This window comes from Pseudorca crassidens, chromosome 14 (genome assembly GCF_039906515.1).
Source record: "Pseudorca crassidens isolate mPseCra1 chromosome 14, mPseCra1.hap1, whole genome shotgun sequence".
NCBI classification, from domain to species: Eukaryota; Metazoa; Chordata; class Mammalia; order Artiodactyla; family Delphinidae; genus Pseudorca; species Pseudorca crassidens.
Genome location: NC_090309.1, coordinates 81,110,967 through 81,136,139, shown reverse-complemented (window position 1 = coordinate 81,136,139; position 25,173 = coordinate 81,110,967). Strand labels below are relative to the sequence as shown.

The 25,173-nt window shown below is 44.7% G+C and overlaps 1 protein-coding gene across 2 annotated transcripts in view; it reads right to left on the bottom strand.

Moving 5' to 3' along the window:
• Positions 1 to 3,234: 3,234 nt before the first annotated feature.
• The window catches only part of NBAS (NBAS subunit of NRZ tethering complex), a 341,606-nt gene continuing 319,667 nt past the window's right edge, over positions 3,235 to 25,173 (bottom strand). For both annotated transcript variants that reach the window (XM_067703666.1, XM_067703667.1), the window contains 2 exons: positions 21,521 to 21,649; positions 3,235 to 3,632 (listed from right to left, as the gene is read on the bottom strand). In XM_067703666.1, coding sequence (XP_067559767.1) covers positions 3,357 to 3,632; positions 21,521 to 21,649 — 405 coding nt within the window. In that variant the 3' untranslated portion in view covers positions 3,235 to 3,356. The remainder of the gene's footprint in view (positions 3,633 to 21,520; positions 21,650 to 25,173) is intronic.

Sequence of the window (25,173 nt, the reverse complement as noted above, 5' to 3'; positions counted from 1 at the left end):
TGAATGGAAGGGAGGGATGGCCAACACAGCCTAGTGTCATTCACATGCCCTCCAGGAAACTCGCCCAGGTTCCTCAGCCGAGCACCTGAAGAGCTGTGAGGACTGGAGTTACTACAGCTCCTACAGCATCACGGCCAAGGGCTAGGCTCTGAGTCAGATGACCTACGATTGCATCGTGGTTCCATTACTTGCTGGCTTTGTGTCCTTGGACAAATTACTGACCCTCTCTGTACCTCATTTCCCCCTATAAGGTTGTAATGAGGATGAAATGAGTGAGTGCACTTAAAGCTTCGGGAGAGAATTTCTGCAGCTGAAGCAGGGGCCCAGCACTGTTGTCAGGGAGAGGAGGCCCTTGGTGGAGCGGGGCTCCAGCAGGGCACAGGGCACGCTGGGCGGCTGCGGTGCAATGGCATTATCTTGTTGAACTGCAAATACCTGGAAAGGCATGATTAGCCCAACTCATGCATGAGAAAATGAGGCTGAGCCAGAGGAAGTGGTTTGCCCGAAGGTCTCACGGTCTTCACACCTAGGCCATCTGACACCAAAGGCTCACTCCCTACTCTGCTCACTCTGGCGTCCACTGTCCAGGCAAGGAAGGCTACGAAATCTGAGCGTGAGTGAGTGAGGGCCCGAGCATCCCTTTCTTACGCTTTGTTTTCAAAGAGAAAGGTCTGGGGCAAATTTTTTACAATAAGGAAGACGACATATTCCTTCTTTAACATGATGGTGAGCATCTAAATACCAACAGAACATTCTAAAGCCCAACTCAGCCTTCTAGGGCATTTAGGCAATTGACGTGAATCTGAAATTATTCCCTTTATTTCTTTGCTTGTTTTCCCAATAGAAAGTGTTCAAATCTTGGAAATTTGGTTTCTGATAAGCAAGGACGTGAGTCAGATCAGAGCAACAGAGGTTATACGAGGGAATCCCTTCCTCATGAGCATTTCGGGGTGGGTGGCTTGGGTGTGGAGACCCACACTCACTGCTGGCCTGGCGCCCTCTGGGCCTCATTTATAGATTCATATAGTCGGGATGCAATGCTGATGTCTAAGGCCTCTAATTCTGCAATTAGAAGAAAAACATCTCTGGATGGATTCCACTGAAATGGACTATGTTATCTCAGAATACTGCTTACTTTGTTTACAATCAGTTGAAATGATGGAAGTCGGCTGTAAGGTTAGGGAAAACCAAAGTTGCCAGTAGGCATGCTTCCTGGCTGGATTAATGCCATCTGTACAGCTGGCAGCACCACAGTTCTAGGAAGACCTTTGTGACCTCGGGGGTCAGTCTGGACAGATGTTATCTAATTTGGGAGAATTACACTGAGCCTTTTCCTCAGAAGCATTCCAGAAGCTTGTATAAGCCATTCCCAGATTCCAGGTGCTGCTGAAGGTTCAGGCAAGGAACTCAATCCTGGAATAGACAACTAGTCAGAAGTCAGCGGGGTGAGCTTTTATGCCAGTAAATCTTCCTCCAAAGATGACAAAACCCTTTTCCTGTCAGAAGACTCTAGCTACACCCATAGGAGCAGAAATGAAATGAAGCCAGTGATGACAGAGATGGTGAAGATGATGGTGGTGATGGTGGTGATGATGGTGATGATGATGATGGTGATGACGGTGATGATGATGATGTTAATGATGATGATGATGGTGATGATGATGGTGATGATGATGGTGATGATGGTGTTGATGATGATGGTGATGATGGTGATGATGGTGATGGTGATGATGGTGATGATGATGATGGTGATGATGGTGATGGTGATGATGTTAATGATGATGATGATGATGATGATGATGATGATGATGATGGTGATGATGGTGATGACGATGGTGATGATGAGGGTGATGATGTTAATGATGATGATGATGATGGGATGATGGTGATGGTGATGACGATGATGATGATGATAATGGTGATGATGGTGATGACGATGGTGATGATGACAGGTGAAGTGAGGTGAAGCGAACTTACTCTTACAGAGAGGGTGGACCCAACCAGGTATGTGTGTGGCATTGGTGGGAGTGTGGGGAGGAAAGGTGGAGACTAGGCTGTCCCAATATGCCACACGTCAACAACGCTCAGTGAGCCACGTAACACTCAGTCCAATGGCTCTGACAGAGCAATATGGAAATTGACCAGAGGCAGCCTTTCCACATTACTTAAACGAATTAAAAATTATTCATTGTAGTAAAGGATTGTCCTAGATGACATTATCTATCTAGACTAAACATTCTTATGAATACACAGCCACCTTCTCTCTCTCTCTCTCTCTCTCTCTCCAAATATTTCTTTGGGGTCGTGGTAAAGACCAGTGTGCATCAGACAGATCCTCCGATGGTCCTTTAGTCACGGAGTTTGCTCCCTGCCAACTGCTGCCTAGGGGTAGTTGCTGTGGGTTGAACCTGGTGTGAGGCTTTCACGAGAGCTAAGCCCAGGACTTCCAGCCGAGAACCTTCACCTTCAAGCACACACTTCTGCAGTGGAAGCAAGTGCCAGTGAGTTGTGCACTGGGGTCCTTATGGTCCTGCGCAGGGAATTCCCTTTCTGTGCTGGTTTTCCCAAGGGTGTTGCTAACCACGCCCCTGTTATGATTGGCTGTGTGTTAGTCAGTGACCCCCCCCCGACAGCCAATCCTGGCTGGCTCTGTCAGTTACAGAGGTTCTACAGACACGCAAACCCGTCAGCCTTCTACGGAGATGCTGATAGCTTCGGAGGCCCCTAATCAGTAGGCAGCCATCGTGTGCTGGTATTGATCACCTACCTGTGGCCTTCAAACCACAATTCATCTACATGAGTGAAGCGGGGGAAGAGGTAACATTTCCTGGGCCCCTGCTAAGTATCTGACAGAGCCTCACATGACACACAACAACCTGTGAGATAAATAACACAACCCTCATTTTCTACAGGACAGACTAAGGCTCTGAGAGGGAGTACTTTGCCCAAAGTCGCATAACTAACCTGAGACGTGACTCCAGGTCCATCCTTCCTCCGTCCAGGACGTGCTCCAGCCACTGGCCATTCCACACGCTCTCCCCTTCCACCACCACCACAGCCAACGCCCTGAACTGAAGTTTTAGACACTGTATTAATTGTATTCTATAAGAGATGGTTTAAAAAAAAAAAAATAAATAAATAAATAAGAAGAGTCCAGTCTCTCTTAGTAGGAAAGTATGTTAACCAGTCGCTATAAGAAAGAAAACAAAGTAAAAAAAAAAAGTGGCAGCTTGCTCATCATTTATATACAGCTTTATTTGCAATTCGCTGAAACCACTGAGAACAACTGACAGGTACACATGTTGCCTCTGGAAACAGCTGAGCCTGGTGACGGCGGTGGCCACTGGCGGGCGTGCTCACACCCAGTGCTGCGCCGCACCCAGGGCTGTGCTGAAGGTCCTCAGGGCCCGATGGGTGCCCCGCGCGGCCAGGAGGAGTGACCCGGCTTCGGCCTCGTGGCCAGCTGCCCGCAGATGTCTGGCGAGATCCTCTGCATCCCAGCGCCCTTGCTGGGGGCTGGCCAAGAGGTGCTCGACGATACGTGGGTAGAAGGGAGTGGAGACACACTTCACCAAGAGCTTGGCGTCCAGGAGCAGGGAGAGAAGTTCTCGGTCGCAGTTTGAATCATTCACCTGCAAGAGGTAAGACAGGCAGGCGTGAGGGGCGGGCGTTGCTGACCCCCCACCAGCAGACACAGACACATCCCCGCTGCTGTGCTGGGCGCTGCCCTTCTGCCTTTGTCATCAGAAACCCCTTTACCCTGGCTAACAGCACACACAGGGCACGAGCGTCTCTGGCGTCACACACACAGGATGGCAGACCCGGTCTCCTTTTCACGTAAGACATGGCCACGTACCAAGACGCCCTGGGATCACAGTGGCAGCTCCCACATCGAGTGTCAGAATCTGTGCTAAGTGCCGGACATGTGCTCCTTCACCGAGTCCTCTCGGTCTACCCTGTGAGGCCAGCACTTTAACCTCCTGACTTCACATTTTAGGAAACTGATGGCTAAGAATTTCGCTTAACATCGTGGTCGGTAAACTGTGGAGCCAGAATCTGAATTAGGTCAGTATGACTTCAAAGCTCGAGCTTGTTAACAAGCACATTTACCATTTCATTTGTGCTTCACCACGGTCCATATTCTTTAACCTCAAACCTCTCCTTTATGTAGATCCCTGTGAAAAAAATTCTTTTCGGAACAAGAAAACCCTTCTTCTACTCCACTGAGAAAGTACACCCATCCCCCCCACTGTTGTAAATACGGTAGCCGACAGGAGGTGTTCAGAAGTTGTTCTTGCTTAAGCCTCTAGAAAGCTCAGCACCAAACTCACCTTTTTAGAACAAGTTTTCTGTGCTCTATCAGTGGCATATTTTCTGTACTTTCTCCCTGGTCTTATCTTCTTGGCCTAGGCATGGTTTTCCATGGCTTTGACACTTAGCTTATATTTTTTTGTTTTATTATTGTCCATATTTTCATAAGGAAGCAAGTCAACACGAATCACAGACCAAAATTCAGAGCTTCTCCTTTACGTTGGGGTGTCACAAAACAGCTTCACGACAGCTGCTTCTTCGTGTCGCTGTGCACTTTTTAATAGTTTGGGGTGTAGTAACCACAGAAATAATGTGGCATTTCAAAGCCAATTATCTCATGTTTGGACCAACTCTATTACGTAACTGTACACGGCGTGAGTGTTCTGTGACAAAGAGGAAAGGCTACTAGAGACAAGAAGGTCAAGGCCGTCGACTGGCCGTGAGGATTAAAACAAAAGAAGTTCTGAGAGTAAAAGTTACTGCCCATAACCAGACGGTGCCTATCTTTCCTACCAACCAGTGATCCTTCAAACCCCCACAAAGATGTCAGCTCCAGTGCTGTCTTCTTGGTGACATTTCCCCTAGATCTCCTGGCCAAGCTGACCCCCCTCACCCCACACTCCAGGACGCTGTACACAGGTCTCTCCGCGCTGTATTATGGTGCTTGGTCCGGCTGCCTTTCTACCACCCTGGGAGCTTCTTGAGGGCACGGGGGGCTGCAGCCCTTTCATTTCAGCATCCAGTTTAATTCGCACTCGTTAAATGGCTGAATGAACCTACCTCACTGAAACCTGTCACATTTTTGTAAAGTGCACACGTACGCGATTGAACAAGATTCTAGACTCAGAACTGGAGTCTTGCAAACTCTGGGCGTCTTTTCTTCAGCCTCTCATTCCATCAACTGTTTCATTCCGCTCATCCACCTCTGACTCAGGAAGACACTGACGTTGAATTCAATTTCGCACTTTTTGTTTGTTTTCGTTTTTACAGGTGGTGACAAAAGCAACTGGTACAAGACCAGTTTTTCTGCTGCTGAAAGTGGCAGAAGAGCTTTCCATCCTCCCCACTGGGGCGGCTGCTTAAGAAGGTTCTGCATGTCTTCCTTCCCTCCTTTCTCTTTTGCTCCAGAGTAGGAACCAGGACCTGAACTCCATCACGGTGCCTGCCACTTCCTGAGAGGCCCTCACGTGCCACTGAGGCACCTTCTCTGTAAGCCTTAAAACATCCCTTTAAGACCGTTCTGATCTCATTTGACAGACGCATAAACCGAGGCTCAGCGAGCTCAGAGCCACGTGTCGAGCATCATAAGGCTGCTGCCGCCCAGGAGCCCTCAGCTCTGACTAGGGCGTGCGTTTACTGTTTGTTCCCCCCCGACCCAGACTACGAGCTCCTCCAGAGCACAGATGGTGTGTCCTCTGTTCACCCTGCAGCCCCAGGCCCAGAAGAGCGTGGGCCTCATGGGAGGAGCCCAGCAAGATCTGTGGAATGAACACGTGAAGAATGAGTAACTCCAAAGCTCGCGTCCTTTCACGGTACACCGCAGCCTCGACACACGCTCGTGTGAGCGCGCGCGCGCACACACACGCACGAGTGGCGGCTGAGTTACTGTGCGTGTTGTTAGTTTGGTTCACTGTTAAAAATAAAAAATCCTTCCACCTAACCCTCCAGGAGAGAACAGTGTGCCAGGATGCTACCGGCAAATGTTTGATAAAATACGTGGATAAAAGCCTCAGCATCCAAACACCGCAGTGTGGTACTTTCTTCGCTGCCCTGAGTAAGTCTTCAAGGCTAGGACACCTTTATTCTTCTTCCTGTTGACTCACGACCCCTCCCTCCGGGGGCCTGAAAGGCTCCCAGAAAGGGAATGATGGATTTTTCAGGGGTTCTGTGAGTGCTGCCCTCTGGTCCCCTCTTCTGTTTGCTTCTCTCCAGCGCAATGACATCCTGAAAGTTGGCTTCCCGTGGGATGTGCCTTTCGGATAACTGCCCGTGTCCTAAGGCAGGGTGGGTGTCCACCCTCCAAAAGCTCTCCGTCTACTATCCCGGCTGAGGAAGCCTAAGGCTGTACTCACAGAAGTGAACTCCGACGTCTCTCCTGTGGTCCTGGCCCGCTCAGAGGCTCCCTAGAGAGTGGCGGAGGCAGGGACCGCGGACCTCCACTGAGCCTGGGCCATGGCCAGGGGAGGGCATGGGGTAATTCTGCTTTAGTTCCTCATAAGCAAATGCTGGGGAAACGCAGGGCGGACTCTGTTTCCTTTCTCTGGCCTTCTACCTGATTCTGGCTCTTTGCAAGATGTACAGGATGCCCAGAGTATACTGTATAATTGTATGTGCGAGGAAAACACTGCGTACTTATTCTGTACATATTTGGGACAGCACAGAGAATGAAAGGATACAGAAAGTAAGAGAAGGCCTTTCTAAGGACCCAGTGCAACAACTGCGTTTTAACGAAGAGGAGCCTGAGAGTCAGAGAAGGAGAGGATTGCCCAGGGTTGCCCGAGGTCACAGGCAGCCAGAACGGCTCCTCCGCACACACCAAGCCGCCTGCCTCAGGGGCACCAAGGCCAGCCTGGGTCTTCCTAAGCGCAGCAGAGCTCCTGGCGTCATCGCGACATCGTGGAGCTGCTACGTTACTTTGTCAAGCCTCAGCTTGTCTTCGTTTTTCTTGTTTTTGACTAAAATCCTAACTTAAGCCACTAATCATCTGGTACTACCTACCACAGAAGCCTACAACTGTCTTACCAGTTAGAACTACTCATTCTAACCCACTTGATTTTTCTTTGTGAAATAAAAAGAAAAAAAATGGAAATAGTTTTAAAATAGAAAGAAGTCTGTATCAGGATCACCACAAGAAAATTATTTTATCCTCCTTTTCTCTCTAGTAATTATCTATATGCAAATATATTTCCACAATCAATCCTGTGACACTTGTACCTACTTTTCTCATACGTTGAGAATTTTTAAAAACTATTTTCACACAGTTTTCATTCCTAAAAAGGTTAATGGGGCTTCCCTGGTGGCGCAGTGGTTGAGAGTCCACCTGCCGATGCAGGGGACACGGGTTCGTGCCCTGGTCCGGGAGGATCCCACATGCCGCGGAGCGGCTGGGCCCGTGAGCCATGGCCGCTGGGCCTGCGCATCTGGAGCCTGTGCTCCGCAACGGGAGAGGCCACAGCAGTGAGAGGCCCGTGTACCGCAAAAAAAAAAAAAAAAAAGTTTAATGGCGAAGTAGTCTATTGAACAAGTTTTTTAACTTCCCTTGCTATAAATAGCTGTTTATAATCATTTGATATTACTGAAACACTACAAGTGAATGGTTTTTACATATATCCTTTCTTTATTTGAATTATCTCCTTAAAATAAATTATTAGGAGAGGTATAACTGGGGTCTTAGGGGATGACATGTATTCCCCCAAATTCATATATTGAAGTCTTACCCCCCAGTACATGAGAATGTGACTGTATTTGGAGACAGGGCCTTTAAAGAGGTAAATAAGGTTTAATGAGTCACTTGGGTGAATCCTAATCCAGTTTCATTGGTGTCTTTATAAGAAGAGAAGATGACACACACATAAACCCAAAGGCAACCACATGCGGACACAGGGGGAAAGCAACCATCTACAAGTCACGGAGAGAGGTCTCAGAAGAAATCAATCCCGCTGACACCTCGATCTTGGACTCCGGGCCTCCAAGATTGCAAGAAAACAGATTTCTAGTGTGTGAGTTGCCCAGTCTGTGGTACTTCCTTATGGCAGCCTGAGCAGACCAGTACACGGGGCAAAGCATTGGCTGAGGCTGTGAGAGCAGTGCAGTCACACAGTGACGTGGACCGTCCAGCTCACAGTGGTGCTGTCAGGGGAGGAGTGTGTCAGTTCCACTGCAAACTTCTCAGCTTTGGATGTTATTGTTTTGAAAAGAAACTCATTTTGCTAATTTAGGAGATATGCATAGGTACCTCAAAGATGATTTTAATTTGTTTATTTGCAAGAATGAATTTTTTCCATATATTTCCTGTCATTTTTATTTTTTCTTGTGGGAAGGATCAAATCCTTTGCTCATTAACTGGAGTTTCAACATCATTTTAGACATGTGAAGGAGTTCTTTGTATAACTTAAACATTAAATTTGATTTTAGTTATTGATATAATGGACATTCTAATCTGTTGTTGGCAATTCTGTTTTGGTTATTTGTTGTCCTGTAGAAGTTTTACATTTTTATATCATAGGAAAGGATCTGTTCCTTTATGATCCTTTTCCTATTGCTTTAAAGCTTGGAAGCTATACTGGCTTGAAGGATCTGATATGTATGCGTGTATGTGTATGTTTGTGTGGGTGTGTGTATATGTACATATACATATATACAATTTTCTGATTTTAAAAATATCTTAACTTTTTAATTGGTCGGGAATCACTTTGGTGTATGGTCTGGGGAAAATCAACATCCCTGACGTCAGCTGGATTGGTGCTTTTTTTTTTTTTAATATCTTTATTGGAGTATAACTGCTTTACAATGGTGTGTTCGTTTCTGCTTTATAACAAAGTGAATCAGGTATACATATACATATGTTCCCATATCTCTTGCCTCATGCGTCTCCCTCCCTCCCACCCTCCCTATCCCACCCCTCTAGGTGGTCACAACGCACGAAGCTGATCTCCCTGTGCTATGTGGCTGCTTCCCACTAGCTATCGATTTTACCTTTGGTAGTGTATACTTGTCCATGCCACTCTCTCACTTTGTCACAGCTTACCCTTCCCCCTCCCCATATCCTCAAGTCCATTCTCTAGTAGGTCTGTGTCTTTATTCCTGTCTTACCCCTAGGTTCTTCATGACATTTTATTTTTTTCTTAAATTCCATATATATGTTAGCATATGGTATTTGTCTTTCTCTTTCTGACTTACTTCACTCTGTATGACAGACTCTAGGTCCATCCACCTCATTACAAATAGCTCAATTTCGTTTCTTTTTATGGCTAATATTCCATTGTATACATGTGCCACATTTTCTTTATCCATTCATCCAATGATGGACACTTAGGTTGTTTCCATCTCCTGGCTATTGTAAATAGAGCTGCAATGAACATTTTGGTACATGACTCCTTTTGCACTATGGTTTTCTCAGGGTATATGCCCAGTAGTGGGATTGCTGGGTCATATGGTAGTTCTATTTGTAGTTTTTTAAGGAACCTCCATACTGTTTTCCATAGTGGCTGTACCAATTCACATTCCCACCAGCAATGCAAGCGGGTTCCCTTTTCTCCACACCCTCTTCAGCATTTATTGTTTCTAGATTTTTTGATGATGGCCGTTCTGACTGGTGTGAGGTGATATCTCATGGTAGTTTTGATTTGCATTTCCCTAATGATTAATGATGTTGAGCATTCTTTCATGTGTTTGTTGGCAGTCTGTATATCTTCTTTGGAGAAATGTCTATTTAGGTCTTCTGCCCATTTTTAGATTGGGTTGTTTGTTTTTTTTGTTATTGAGCTGCATGAGCTGCTTGTAAATTTTGGAGATTAATCCTTTATCAGTTGCTTCATTTGCAAATATTTTCTCCCATTCTGAGGGTTGTCTTTTGGTCTTGTTTATGGTTTCCTTTGCTGTGCAAAAGCTTTGCAGTTTCACTAGGTCCCATTTGTTTATAATTGTTTTTATTTCCATTTCTCTAGGAGGTGGGTCAAAAAGGATCTTGCTGTGATTTATGTCATAGAGTGTTCTGCCTATGTTTTCCTCCAAGAGTTTGATAGTGTCTGGCCTTACATTTAGGCCTTTAATGCATTTTTAGCTTATTTTTGTGTATGGTGTTAGGGAGTGATCTAATCTCATACTTTTACATGTACCTGTCCAGTTTTCCCAGCACCACTTACTGAAGAAGCTGTCCTTTCTCCACTGTATATTCCTGCCTCCTTTATCAAAGATAAGGTGACCATATGTGCGTGGGGTTATCTCTGGGATTTCTAACCTGTTCCATTGATCTATATTTCTGTTTTTGAGCCAGTACCATACTGTCTTGATTACTGTAGCTTTGTAGTATAGTCTGAAGTCAGGGAGCCTGATTCCTCCAGCTCCATTTTTCGTTCTCAAGATTGCTTTGGCTATTCGGGGTCTTTGGTGTTCCCCTACAAATTGTGAAATTTTTTGTTCTAGTTCTGTGAAAAATGCCAGTGGTAGTTTGATAGGGATTGCACTGAATCTGTAGATTGCTTTGGGTAGTAGAGTCATTTTCACAATGTTGATTCTTCCAATCCAAGAACATGGTATATCTCTCCATCTGTTTGTATTATCTTTAATTTCTTTCATCAGCATCTTATAATTTTCTGCATACAGGTCTTCTGTCTCCTTAGGTAGGTTTATTCCTAGCTATTTTATTCTTTTTGTTGCAGTGGTAAATGGGAGTGTTTCCTTGATTTCACTTTCAGATTTTTCATCATTAGTGTATAGGAATGCAAGAGATTTCTGTGCATTAATTTTGTATCCTGCAACTTTACCAAATTCATTGATAAGCTCTAGTAGTTTTCTGGTAGCATCTTTAGGATTCTCTATGTATAGTATCATGTCATCTGCAAACAGTGACAGCTTTACTTCTTCTTTTCTGATTTGGATTCCTCTTATTTCCTTTTCTTCTCTGATTGCTGTGGCTAAAACTTCCAAAGCTATGTTGAATAAGAGTGGTGAGAGCGGGCAACCTTGTCTTGTTCCTGATCTTAGTGGAAATGCTTTCAGGTTTCACCATTGAGGACGATATTGGCTGTGGGTTTGTCAGATATGGCCTTTATTATGTTGAGGAAAGTTCCCTCTATGCCTACTTTCTGCAGGGTTTTTATCATAAATGGGTGTTGAATTTTGTCAAAAGCTTTCTCTGCATCTATTGAGATGATCATATGGTTTTTCCTCTTCAATTTGTTAATACGGTGTATCACGTTGATTGATTTGTGTATACTGAAGAATCCTTGCATTCCTGGGATAAACCCCACTTGATCATGGTGTATGATCCTTTTAATGTACTGTTGGATTCTGTTTGCTAGTATTTTGTTGAGGATTTTTGCATCTATGTTCATCAGTGATATTGGCCTGTAGTTTTCTTTCTTTGTGACATCCTTGTCTGGTTTTGGTATCAGGGTGATGGTGGCCTCGTAGAATGAGTTTGGGAGTGTTCCTCCCTCTGCTATATTTTGGAAGAGTTTGAGAAGGATAGGTGTTAGCTCTTCTCTAAATGTTTGATAGAATTCGCCTGTGAAGCCATCTGGTCCTGGGCTTTTGTTTGTTGGAAGATTTTTAATCACAGTTTCAATTTCAGTGCTTGTGATTGGTCTGTTCATATTTTCTATTTCTTCCTGATTCAGTCTTGGCAGGTTGTGCATTTCTAAGAATGTGTCCATTTCTTCCAGGTTGTCCATTTTATTGGCATAGAGTTGCTTGTAGTAATCTCTCATGATCTTTTGTATTTCTGCAGTGTCTGTTGTTACTTCTACTTTTTCATTTCTAATTCTATGATTTGAGTCTTCTCCCTTTTTTTCTTGATGAGTCTGGCTAATGGGTTATCAATTTTGTTTATCTTCTCAGAGAACCAGCTTTTAGTTTTCTTGATCTTTGCTATCATTTCCTTCATTTCTTTTTCATTTATTTCTGATCTGATCTTTATGATTTCTTTCCTTCTGCTAACTTTGGGGTTTTTTGTTCTGCTTTCTCTAATTGCTTTAGGTGAAAGGTTAGGTTGTTTATTCAAGATGTTTCCTGTTTCTTAAGGTAGGATTGTATTGCTATAAACTTCCCTCTTAGAACTGCTTTTGCTGCATGCCACAGGTTTTGGGTCATTGTGTCTCCATTGTCATTTGTTTCTAGGTATTTTTTGATTTCCTCTTTGATTTCTTCAATGACCACTTCGTTATTAAGTATTGTTTCGCCTCCATGTGTTTGTATTTTTTACAGATCTTTTCCTGTAATTGATATCTAGTCTCATAGAGTTGTGGCCGGAAAAGATACTTGATACAATTTCAATTTTCTTAAATTTACCAAGGCTTGATTTGTGACCCAGGATGTGATCTATCCTGGAGAATGTTCCATGAGCACTTGAGAAAATTGTGTATTCTGTTGTTTTTGGATGGAATGTCCTATAAATATCAATTAAGTCCATCTTGTTTAATGTACCATTTAAAGCTTGTGTTTCCTTATTTATTTTCATTTTGAATGATCTGTCCATTGGTGAAAGTGGGGTGTTAAAGTCCACTACTATGAATGAGTTACTGTAGATTTCCCCTTATATGGCTGTTAGTATTTGCCTTATGTACTGAGGTGCTCCTATGTTAGGTGCATAGATATTTACAATTGTTATATCTTCTTCTTGGATCGATCCCTTGATCATTATGTAGTGTCCTTCTTTGTCTCTTGTAATAGTCTTTATTTTAAAGTCTATTTTGTCTGATACGAGAATTGCTACTCCAGCTTTCTTCTGGTTTCCATTTGCGTGGAATATCTTTTTCCATCCCCTCACTTTCAGTCTGTATGTGTCTCTAGGTCTGAAGTGGATCTCTTGTAGACAGCACATATATGGGTCTTGTTTTTGTATCCATTCAGCCAGTCTGTGTCTTCTGGTGGGAGCGTTTAATCCATTTACATTTAAGGTAATTTCTATTTGTATGTTCCTATTCCCATTTTCTTAATTGTGTTGGGTCTGTTATTGTAGGTCTTTTCCTTCTCTTGTGTTTCTTGCCTAGAGAAGATCCTTTAGCATTTGTTGTAAAGCTGGTTTGATGGTGCTGAACTCTCTCAGCTTTTGCTTGTCTGTAAAGGTTTTAATTTCTCCATCAAATCTTAATGAGATCCTTGCTGGGTAGAGTAATCTTGGTTGTAGGTTTTTCTCCTTCATCACTTTAAATATGTCCTGCCAGTCCCTTCTGGCTTGCAGAGTTTCTGCTGAAAGATCAGCTGTTAACCTTATGGGGATTCCCTTGTGTATTATTTGTTTTTCCCTTGCTGCTTTTAATATGTTTTCTTTGTATTTAATTTTTGACAGTTTGATTAATATGTGTCTTGGCGTGTTTCTCCTTGGATTTATCCTGTATGGAACTCTCTGTGCCTCCTGGACTTGATTAACTATTTCCTTTCTCATATTAGGGAAGTTTTCAACTATAATCTCTTCATATATTTTCTCAGTCCCTTTCTTTTTCTCTTCTTCTTCTGGAACCCCTATAATTCGAATGTTGGTGCGTTTAATGTTGTCCCAGAGGTCTCTGAGACTGTCCTCAGTTCTTTTCATTCTTTTTTCTTTATTCTGCTCTGCGGTAGTTATTTCCACTATTTTATGTTCCAGGTCACTTATCCGTTCTTCTGCCTCAGTTATTCTGCTATTGATCCCATCTAGAGAATTTTTAATTTCATTTATTGTGTTGTTCATCGTTGCTTGTTTCATCTTTAGTTCTTCTAGGTCCTTGTTAAATGTTTCTTGCATTTGCTCTCTTCTATTTCCAAGATGTTGGATCGTCTTTACTATCATTACTCTGAATTCTTTTTCAGGTAGACTGCCTATCTCCTCTTCATTTGTTAGGTCTGGTGGGGTTTTATCTTGCACCTTCATCTGCTGTGTGTTTTTCTGTCTTCTCATTTTGCTTATCTTACTGTGTTTGGGGTCTCCTTTTTGAAGGCTGCAGGTTCGTAGTTCCCGTTGTTTTTGGTGTCTGTCCCCAGTGGCTAAAGTTGGTTCAGTGGGTTGTGTAGGCTTCCTGGTGGAGGGGACTAGTGCCTATGTTCTGGTGAATGAGGCTGGATCTTGTCTTTCTGGTGGGCAGATCCAGCTCTGGTGGTGTGTTTTGGGGTGTCTGTGGACTTATTATGATTTTAGGCAGCCTCTCTGCTAATGGGTGGGGTTGTGTTCCTGTCTTGCTAGTTGTTTTGCATAGGGTGTCCAGCACTGGAGCTTGCTGGTCGTTGAGTGAAGCTGGGTGCTGGTGTTGAGATGGAGATCTCTGGGAGATTTTCGCCATTTGATATTACGTGGAGCTGGGAGGCCTCTTGTGGACCAGTGTCCTGAAGTTGGCTCTCCCACCTCAGAGGCACAGCAGTGACTCCTGTCTGCAGCACCAAGAGTCTTTCATCCACATGGCTGGCGAGCGGGTAGGGAAGCGGAGGGTGCCGGCAGGGACTGCTTTCACGGGAGCGGAGCTTCGGCAGGTAACTTCGCCGAGCTCTGGGGCACACTCTCGCGGACTCCGTCTGCCGTGGGCCGCGCGGTGGTCAGGAGTGCGATGCTGGAGTTGGAGCGGCGCTGAGCCCGGTGCTCACCCTCGCCCGTCTGCCCGACTGGGTTGTGTTGCTGCCTGGGCTCCCAGCCGCTCCTCGATTGGTGCTTTAAGGGCTTGAGGAAGAAAATATATTCGGTCACTTTTGGAGTCAGTTGGATGTTTGAAATAAACATGTCAGAAGTCCAGGAGGATTAGTTGATTTAATTCCTCTGATCAAATAACTCTGAATTAGAGTGCGATGTAGTCGTCTTGTGAAGAGAAAGCAGACAGGCTTTTGGGTGAGAGACCAATTTCCAATCCTGGCTTTTTAGCTACATAGATGTATGACCTTGTTAAGGATAATCTCTCCAGGCCCCAGTTTCCACATGTGAAATACAGAAAACAGACAGAGGTTGAGATAATCTATGTTTTTAACTGACTAGCACAATGCCTGGTGTAGAGTTCAAGTTCAGTAAATGGCTGGAGTTATTACAGTCAAACAAATCAGGAATAAAGCACAGAAGAAGAAGGAGGCCTTACATATATCATACAATGAGTAAAAGCCTTGCCTTCTCTGTCAGTGATTTTTTTTTTTTTTTGGTCGGTGATTAATTTTTGAGAATAAATGAAACTTTGCAGATCTTGGGGAAAAAAACTTATTAAAGCACAAAGCACTACTGTCTTCCAAGCCATTAAAATGTTAACTGCTTAATTCCTGTTTCAACAATAGGTAATGAACCTTCTCTGAATTAAATCTTTGACTTTATGGATCTGTACGAAGCTAAGAGTAATTACAGTAAGGAGAGAAGCTGAAATCCCAGTAGCCCCATGCATGCAGGACCTCATTTCAATTACTTTAAAGAAGTTTATTTAATATCATTTCACTGTTTACTTTAGGGAAGGATATTTGTCTCACTGCTACATATCCTATTACTAATAAAAGTTATTAAATATATCAACTACAAGTGCAGAAAAACAGAAGGACAACAGAAGTGTATACTTGGAATAAGAAAAATGCCTGCAGGTAACTTTTTGTTTCTCTGTCTGTTTGCATGACACTCACACTCCATTTCTTGGCATACCATCAGCTCCACTCCTGGCATGGGATTTAGTAGCATACATGCCTCTTCTAAATCCAAAATTAGGACAATCCTCTGACTGAGGATCTAACAACGGGAGAGAATCTTTGAAGATTCAAGCTTGGTCACCTCTATGACCCATTCTGGGGCCCTGAGTTTGGCTGGTTCCAAACTTTGTACTTGCCCCCTTTCTACTTTGCTTAATTCCTTGTGTTATTATTTCATATGTCAATCTCCTGATGAGACAATTCCTCTACACAGAGGGATGTGTATTTTATTTCGTCTTTACAAATGTCTTACGCATTCCTCACTCCAGCACACAGTACCAGCCTATGCACAATGGTGCTTTATATGTCTGTTCACACTAAGTAAGGCAGCCACCCATCAGAGCTGTCTAGAAATCTAATAGGTTAGCCCATAGGGAGTGAGCTGCCTGTCGCTAGAGGCAACCAGCTGAGACGATTGGGAGATATTCTGTTGCAGAGCTTCCTTCACTGAGAAGACCAACTACCAGCTGAGGATGAAGGAAGATGGGTGAAAGCAACATGTCTAGGTATGTACAAGTTAAAATGGTATTTAGAAATAAGTAGATATGCCCAAAATTCTGAGAAAAAGAGCCTGGTACTAAAAGAGACAAAAGAACAGTGATTGTAAAAATAGGTCAGTTTCGTAGAGAATGGACTTGAGGACACGGGGAGGGGGAAGGGTAAGCTGGGACGAAGTGAGAGTGGCATGGACATATATACACTACCAAACATAAAATAGATAGCTAGTGGGAAGCAGCCACATAGCACAGGGAGATCAGCTCGGTGCTTTGTGACCACCTAGAGGGGTGGGATAGGGAGGGTGGGAGGGAGACGCAAGAGGGAGGAGATATGGGGATATATGTATACGTATAGCCGATTCACTATGTTATAAAGCAGAAACTAACACACCATTGTAAAGCAATTATACTCCAATAAAGATGTTAAAAAAAATAGATCAGTTTAATGGCAATTGGTATCTGTAAGAGATACAGGAAAACACTCACTTACTTGATCCTTCTTTGCATGACTGGATCGCTTCAGCCTAAGCTGGTTTGGATACGCTTAGAAGAAAACCAGCTGACATAAGGGCCAAAACAAAAGAAAGGCTTTGCAGACACCAAACAGGGTTGTTAGGAGCCCAGCCCAAGGTCCCTGTTATCACAGCACGCCGAGGTTGTGGGGGACATGTGTGAGCCTGACTTCAACGCGAGAAGGCAATATTACGGGAGCGCTACAGCGGGGACAGATGCTCACCAGGGAGGTCCTTGTTGGAAATATGGATTGAGTTAAAGGGGGAACAAAGAAAGGAAGGTTTCCCGGTTTTATATACATGTTGGCCCGTGAACAACGTGGGTCTGAACTGTGCTGGGCCACTTACATGTGGATATTTTTTCAGTAGGAAATACTACAGCACTGCACAGTCCCTCGTTGGTTGAATCCACGGATGTGGAGGAACCTCAGATGTGGATTCGGAGGAGCCTCGGATACAGAGGGCCAAGCCTAACTTACACGTGGCTTAACCCCTGTGCTGTTCAAGGGTCGACTGTAAACATGTTAATCCAAGCATGCTTTTCTGAGAATCTTTAAAGCTCTCCCTCCAACCTAGACACTGGTCACTGCGAGTAATGTTGGGAGGTTCCAGTACCTTCATGGCAAAATTAAAGGAGATAAGAATCACATTTATTAAAAAACCACGAAGGACTGTGTTGTGGAAGCAACTGCACCGGGCAGAACTGAGATCCACATGTTCAAGATAAAGGCTGCAGGCTTCATTGTAGAGGTGCTCTCTTATGAGGGCTTTCAGAGCACAGCGCAGAGCACTCAGGGAGTGGTCAGCTCCCCACCCCTAGCCGGGCTGGACCAGGGCCCAGTGACTTAGCGGATTTGGAAAAGGAAGCCCTGTACCGGGCAAGCTGTCAAGCTAGCTCTGCGCTGCTCTTTTCAGTGCTGATATTATATGGTTCAAGATGCTTTCAGCAAGTTCACTACCCCGTGGAGACAACCCTTTTCCAATATCAGAGAGCCCACTAAGTTAGGTCAAAAGAAGCGGCGTGGTCAAGTACAGGCTCTGAACGCTGGATCCAGGGTTTCAATTTCAGGTCAGGCTACTTACTAGCCGTATGACCTCTGAGGCTCAGTGTTTTCATCTGCGAAGCCGGAATGGTATCTTTCCAGAGGATTATTAAAAAGGGAAGGTCAGGATGTTCCTATTATAACACCTGGCACAGTTGGTACTGGAAGATAGTTATTACTAGCATCAGGGAGAAACGCTTAATTAGGTGCCAAAGGTCTTAAACCCTTCCATGAATGATTCTTTTAATAGGCACGTGGTCCAGGGCAGTCCCTGTGATGTGGCGTCGGGGCAGAGGCACTGAGCAGCACTAAAGGACGACGCAGTGAAGAGCAGAAGCCACCACACGTCCGGAATTATGAACCGGGAAATGTTTCAGTCTGTGAAGCTATTGTAAATACACATCTGCTTACTTTGATGGAATGAGTCAAGAGACTTCCACCTGGTAGAAAGTATCCAGAGATGAGATTCAAACTCACCAGCAACGAATATACTTCTTGGAGAGAGGAAGGTTTTGCAGGTGAGCTCTAAATCTCACAAGGCTGATGGAGAGGGTGATCCGGCAGTCAGGACCACACCAGGGTTTTAATTACTCATCAGCGACATAATCTCTAAGAAGGCCTTTCTATTTCTGGCCTAGGAAAGAAGCTGTTGGCCATTTGTAAGGACATGCCAAACACCAGAGGCTTGCAATTTCAGAACAGTTTAGAGAAAGAAGTGAGCACCGCTATTGGCGGAGAAGCTGGTATAATCTCTGGCATCAGCATTAAGTACCATCCTTTTAAATGTAAACACATATAAAGCTGTCAGTATCTTATAACAAATAGCAGAATAATACAAGCTATCAGCAAGCAAGTGGAGGCGTTTTTCTGCCTGGATCCATGCACTGTGCAGGAACAATTGCCCATCAGAGGAGTTCCTTTGACAAATGTTTTTTGCTTTTGTTGTTTTTTTCAATGTCAACAGGAATTACCGTCAACAACCAAAAGGGCAGAAACAAGTTACTGATGAACTCAGCCCCCCGCACCCACAGTAATGGACAGAGTGAATAGCAAAATAAACACAAAAAAAGAAAGCCAACATTTCATATTCTTCACTGTAATACCAAGTATGATTTAAAATAGCTTGACAGGAGCCCTGCAAAAAGGCCCAATGAAACTCTTCCCTTAGAAAAGTATAACATGACTTTTTAATGGTGCTGGGAGAGCAAGGATAAATTATAGTAATCTCTTTTCATTTATATCGCACTCTTGAAACGACAAAATTACAGAGATGGAGAACAGATTACCAGCTGCCACTGGCTGCTGGGTGGGTGGGGGAGGGAGGGGCTGGCTGTGGCTATAAGGGGTGGCCTGGGGGGTCCTTGTGATGGAGCTGCTCTGGGTCCTCACTGTAGTCACATGAATCCCCAGGGGACAATACTGCATAGAACTTTACGCACAGACACACACACACACACACACACACACACACACACACACACACACACACGAGGGCACGTAAAACTGTGAAATCCAAATCAGGTCCAGAGACTGTATCACTGTCAACGTCTTGGTGATAATGATACTATAGTCATGCAAGATGTTACCACTTGGGGAAACTGGGTGAAGGGTACAAAAAATCTTGCTGTTATTTTCTACAACTGAATGTGAACTTAAAACTATCTCAAAACAAGAAGTTAAAAAATGTTTAAAAACTGGAAAAATCTGCAACACTTTATTTCTCTGGAGGATGCAAAAGCTTCCATGGACACACCTCAAGGTCACAGATGGGCCAGCCTAATGTGAGTCCTCAACTTAGTGCAGAGAAGTTACAAGTCAGCGTCATTACCGAATTCCTAAAAGTAAGGGTCTCCGTGGTAGGTAAGCAATTTACACCTCTGGCTTTGCTTTTCGCACCTGAAGGCCACAGAGGGTTTGGGTGTTCTCATCACAACCCTAGGCGAACCACCCACAGACTTTTAGCACAGTGCTGCACGTCAAACGTGCAGATCAGAGTGTTACATGGAGGGAAACCAGTGCCATTTAAAAATGACTTGGGTGATGCAACATTCCCATTTGATTTCTTATTTTGATGGTGTGTGCACGTGTGCGTGTGCACACGCGTGTATGCAGGGGTGTGTGGCAGGCAGCAGGGCTGGTTCACAGTTAGGGAGCCCCCCTTCTAGTTGCAGTTCTGATGCATTTGAGATAAAGAATCTTTAAAATGAAAACTGACACGCTCACCTATGGAATTCAGGAGTGTGTCAGGAATGCCCTACACAGGACGAACGGGGAACGGCAATGTTTAAATACATCACTGTTTTATGCTCAAAGAGGCCCATGGCAAGTTTTAGTGGGAAGACCTGAGCAGAGATATGAATACGTTAAATGGTGGTGAGGGAAAAAAGACACTGAAAGTATGCAGCCTGATTTTCTCCAGTTTTCCCTTCTTCCCGATGTCTTGGATTTGCAATTAAAAATCAGCTAAGAAAAATAATCTCACTGCAGTTCTTAGTTTCTTGTAAATTCCCAACATTATGCAACTTTTATTTCAGCACAGAGAGACAGGGAGGTTACCACTGGACAAGTCCCCTCAATTCCCTACTTCAGTCTAGTTTCTAGAAAGGCCCTTGTCATGCTCAACTATCAGTGATAACGAAGCTTTTTTTTTTTCTTCCTGTACGCGGGCCTCTCACCATTGTGGCCTCTCCTGTTGCGGAGCACAGGCTCTGGACGCGCAGGCTCAGCGGCCATGGCTCACGGGCCCAGCTGCTCCGCGGCATGTGGGATCTTCCCGGACCGGGGTATGAACCCGTGTCCCCTGCATCAGCAGGCAGACTCTCAACCACTGCGCCACCAGGGAAGCCCCACGAAGGGCATTTTTATCAACACAAAATCTTTACAGAAACTTTACATTATTTTGAAAATATATCTAAATGAATAAAGGCACTAGGTTTTTCTCATTTTGTTCACTATTACTCTTTCCAAATGCAATTATGTTCTGCTTTCTGCATCCTTTGTCACTGACAAGATTGTACATCCATGACATCTGTTCATCAATCTCTTCACTGCACCACTGCTCTAGGATCCTGCTGCCCTCCCTGGTCCCTAAAAGACATCCTCTTATGTTTTTGTTAAAGCACACACATACGCGCTTCAAGTGAAAGAATGACCGCCCTGCAGAAGGGCTTCGTAAGGACAATACAATGCAGATTCATTAAACACAACCCTGAGCTATCTAACCCTAAAGTGTAAAATTTAAAAAGGGAAGCGAAAGCTTCTTCCTTAATCATGATAACAAGGCAACAGCCTTGAGGGCGGACACCCCAGCCTTGACACTAGCCCCCCATTCCTCAAACGAGGAGGGGCATCAGTGGTGCTGTCAGCCGCCAGAGGAAACACGAGCTCGAGATTCCCGATGGTGCCAGGAAACATGACTCTTTGTCACCTTTTATTAGTGGATAACCAAACACATGCAGGCACAGAAAACCTGCTTGATGCTAGGAGCTCCTCGACCAAGACTTCAAGTGGCAAGGACTAGCCCGCTGGTCCCAGGCTGCTCTGACACTTTCTTGAGACGAATACACGGCTTCTCTAGAGAAAATGCGTCATGATCTGGGTTTGTATTCTTGGCACCTAAACCCAGAGTGTGGTCATGGGAGGGGTTTAGTGAATGTTTGTGAAAGAGACAAATACCTACTGCTTAGACAAACAGAAACAGCTAATGTGGTCAGAGTGGAGATAAAATAGTCCTGAGTAAATCACGGTTGTTCTTGATGAGAATGGCATTACTAATTCATTTCTCTGAAACATAAGAAAGAAATTCCGCAGGGAGCACCTTAGCAATGGCAGTGATGTGGTCCAGGGCCATGGCGTGCAGACGCTCATCTCGGCTCTCGAGGAGAAGCTTCAGAGACGGGAGCAGCAGGGCCTGGTGCTGCAGCAGCGAGCATAGCTCCTTCACACCCTGGAAGCACAAGGGCAACTTTGTGAGTGAGAAGGAAAGGGAGCGCGTCAAAGCGCTGGCATGATTCTGCTTGTGTCTTGCCACACCTTTTCCTATGAGTGTGTGTGTGTCTGTGTCTGTACAAAATGCGCACATGGGACCACCTGATTTAGTGTTTGATGCCTGCTTCACTCACTCCACCATCTATTCATAAAACCTCTCCAAGTATCAGATATTCATCTACAACGTTGCTATTTTAATGGCTGCATAGGATCCCGATGGATGGATATAGGACTGGAATTTATTTTCCTAAACTCTCAGAGCTCTAGTTTCCTCCCAAGTAAAACAGAGGTAAACTGTATCTACTCTGCAGTGTGGTGTGTGTGTGTGTGTGTGTGTGTGTGTGTGTGTGAATAAGTATTAGTGAATAATAATGTACAATGCTCAGCATATACTAGACGCTTAACAATAAAAACTATTGTCAATTGTTAAAATTATCAAAAATATCTAGTTATCACCCACTGTAATAAAGGAAATCAGCAATTTGCATATTTTAAAACCTGTTTATAGTTAATGTCAATGTAAACTGGATGCTTGATATACTTAAGATGCTCCATCTTCATAAAAAGTACCTGTGGTCCAGAAAAATGAAAATGGATTTAGAGTGTCACAGACATATTTGCATTTTATTCGCGGCCCTTTTTTTATGCTGGCTGAACCTGCCATCAGAGAGCAGGCTTTTCTATAAGATAACGAACGATAATCTTTCACAACAAAAGTATAAAAGCATAGAAAATAAATTTTCAAGCTATTCTTCCCTGCTGAGTTACATGTTCCCTCGATGTCCTGACTTTAGCTGTAATGTGAAGAACAGAACACTTGGACCAGAGACCGGACAAAGAGCGCAACCTCATTATATAAAGCGAGGGCTGTTTTTGAAAGAACTGGGGGTCACCGCCCTGTGTGGGATGACCTTCCTCTTGTGCTACTCCAACAGGAGCACATCGGAGGAGGAAAACTCAAATGCATGACATTTTCATAATTCCTTTACGTTATTATAAAGAGTAGATAAAAGAAGGCTGACATAAAGAAGCCCTTCTTAAAGCTTGGGATAAAGGTCTCTTTGGAATTCCACTCATTGTCTTTTATTGGCTTGCACCCAGCAGGCCACCGCTGGAAATCAGGCTGTGCCCCCCAAACCCGTGTGAGAATGATCAATATCGGCTGGGTAACAGTTCTGTAAAATGTGTGCTTCAAACACGGATTCTCATTCAGGAAAGTGCTCTGCATGCCTTAAGGCACGCACCGCATACAGAGGCCTCTCGCCCAGCATCTGGGCCAAAGAGAAATGCGGATTTTTAATCTGGGATGCCAATACCTGCAGAAAACACTTGGGAAGACGAAATATAAACCCCCGTGCGTGACAGTCCAGCCCGGCTGCCACGCACCAAACTGCTTCCTCCGCCCTCCTCCCTGTACCCTTACGGCCTCGCCTTCCCACCCTGCACAGTCCTCTGAGAGCAGCGCCTGCACGGGAGACCTCCCTCTCACCACGGGATGCTCTGAGCTGCGCTGTCCAGCAGGGCAGCCGTGGGCCACGTGGGGCTTGTGAGAGCATTTGAGATGTGGCTAGTGCAACTGAGAAACTGCATTTTAAATTTTATTCAATTTCACTTAAGCTTGATTTTCATACCCACGTGTGGCCCATGGCTACCACAGTGGAGGGTGCAGCAGAGAGTGTGAGGCTCTCACGGACCTCTAGGTCTTCGCACACGATGTAACCTCTGCTGTCTCTCTCTCTTTCTCTCTCCCCTACTCATCGTTAGGTCTCAGCTTACAAAGGCACAAGAAAATTCCATTCCCTGCGATGGTACCTCTGATGTCCCAGGTTTGGCGCTCCTATATTCTGGCTGTACCTCGTTGAATATTTCCTACGTTATCTGTCATCTTGTATTATTGTAATCATTCATTTGTCTATCTGCCTCACTTGAGGGCAAGGAGCTTTTTCCTTCTCTGTATTCCAAACTTGCTTAGTACATACTGTACCCCAAATTATTTGTATTCTCTCTCTTAACTCTCATATATGCTTATTCAATAAGTTATCAGTAATTGGTAAATAGGTATTTCTCAGTAATTTATGATATTTGGAAGAAGCACATCACTTGGCTGACCTCAGCTTTGATGAAAAATTTATGGAAATAACCTATACACCCCTTTGAGCAGGCATAATGGCTCGATATCCCACAGCCAGACAAGGACACCCAGGAATGGAAGAATTCATTTTATGAGAGCTACTGAGTGCTTTTTATCTCTTAGCTAACAGTTACTGGCTAAATACTTACTTGTAATTAAGGACTATACTATACTCACGAGGTATTTCCCCCTGTGTTACGAGAGGACTGTTTATTAGGATGTTTATAAAGGGATGTGGGTAGCTGCAGGAAAGGTCAAAGTAGCAAAGGGAACCACAAAGCACCTTATATGGTATGTTCGCAGCTCAAACCTGTCTGGCCATCAGGACACAGAACAACAATGAGAGGCCTTGAATGCTGAGGAGCAGGTGGGCTGGGGCCCAGAGCCAGGCCAGAACCCTGGGCGCTGGTCCTCCCTGTGGACTGGGGTTTATGGTGATGCCCTGGGCCCTGTGGCTGACGGTCGTCAGAGCAGCGGGACCGGTCCACCAGCGGTCCTTCTGTCCTCACGCGACCCTCCCACTGGTCCTGGGGTATCTGGCACCTAAAGGTGTGGCAGGGCCCGCAGCAAGAGTGTGGAGCACAAGGTGTGCAGGGGTGGGTGTCGTCGATTCGAAAAATCGAGCTCTTGATGTCCTCAGGAGTGCCTCAGCCGTGAGAGAGAACAGTCACACTAAGACTGAGAAGCCGGGGTCACCTGGGCTCCCTCGTGAGCTGGGGGGCGGGCTCCCACACACCCACCGCAGTGTCTGCCCTGCTAGTTCCTGCTGCGCCTCTGCAGGGACCCTCGGGGGCAGCCACAAGTAGATGGAACTTGGGATTTTACATCTGAATGCCAGGAACTTGTTTTATGCCAAGTCGCCAATTTCTTGTTCTCCAGATACCCCACTCCTGAGGACGCTGCACGCGTTGCCACGGACGGAAGCTGAGAGGAGGATATGTTAACTGTCAAGACCGTGGGACACGTGACCTGTGAGAAACAGTGATTTTATCTTTCTCTAATATTTTCCATCAGCAAAACCATCATGGCCATAAGTAAACAAGCACCATGAGCAACAGCAGGAGATCGTGAAAAGAGCCACAAAGAAAACAAATCTCTACATATGGCAACTTGGTAGGAGGATGGGAAATGGGGATGAAGGATAAAGTAAGCCCCTTTAAGTCCCGTCAGAGCTAATCAGGCAAACGCATCTCACACACCGGGCAGTAGGGCAACCAAAGGTACTGGCGGAAAAAGAAGTGAGTCATGGATAATTTTACTGCCACAGTGATATTAAATCTCATGGAAGTCTGAAATGAGACTATGTAGATTCCAAATGCGGTAAAATAAACTTAACAAGACATTTCCATTTT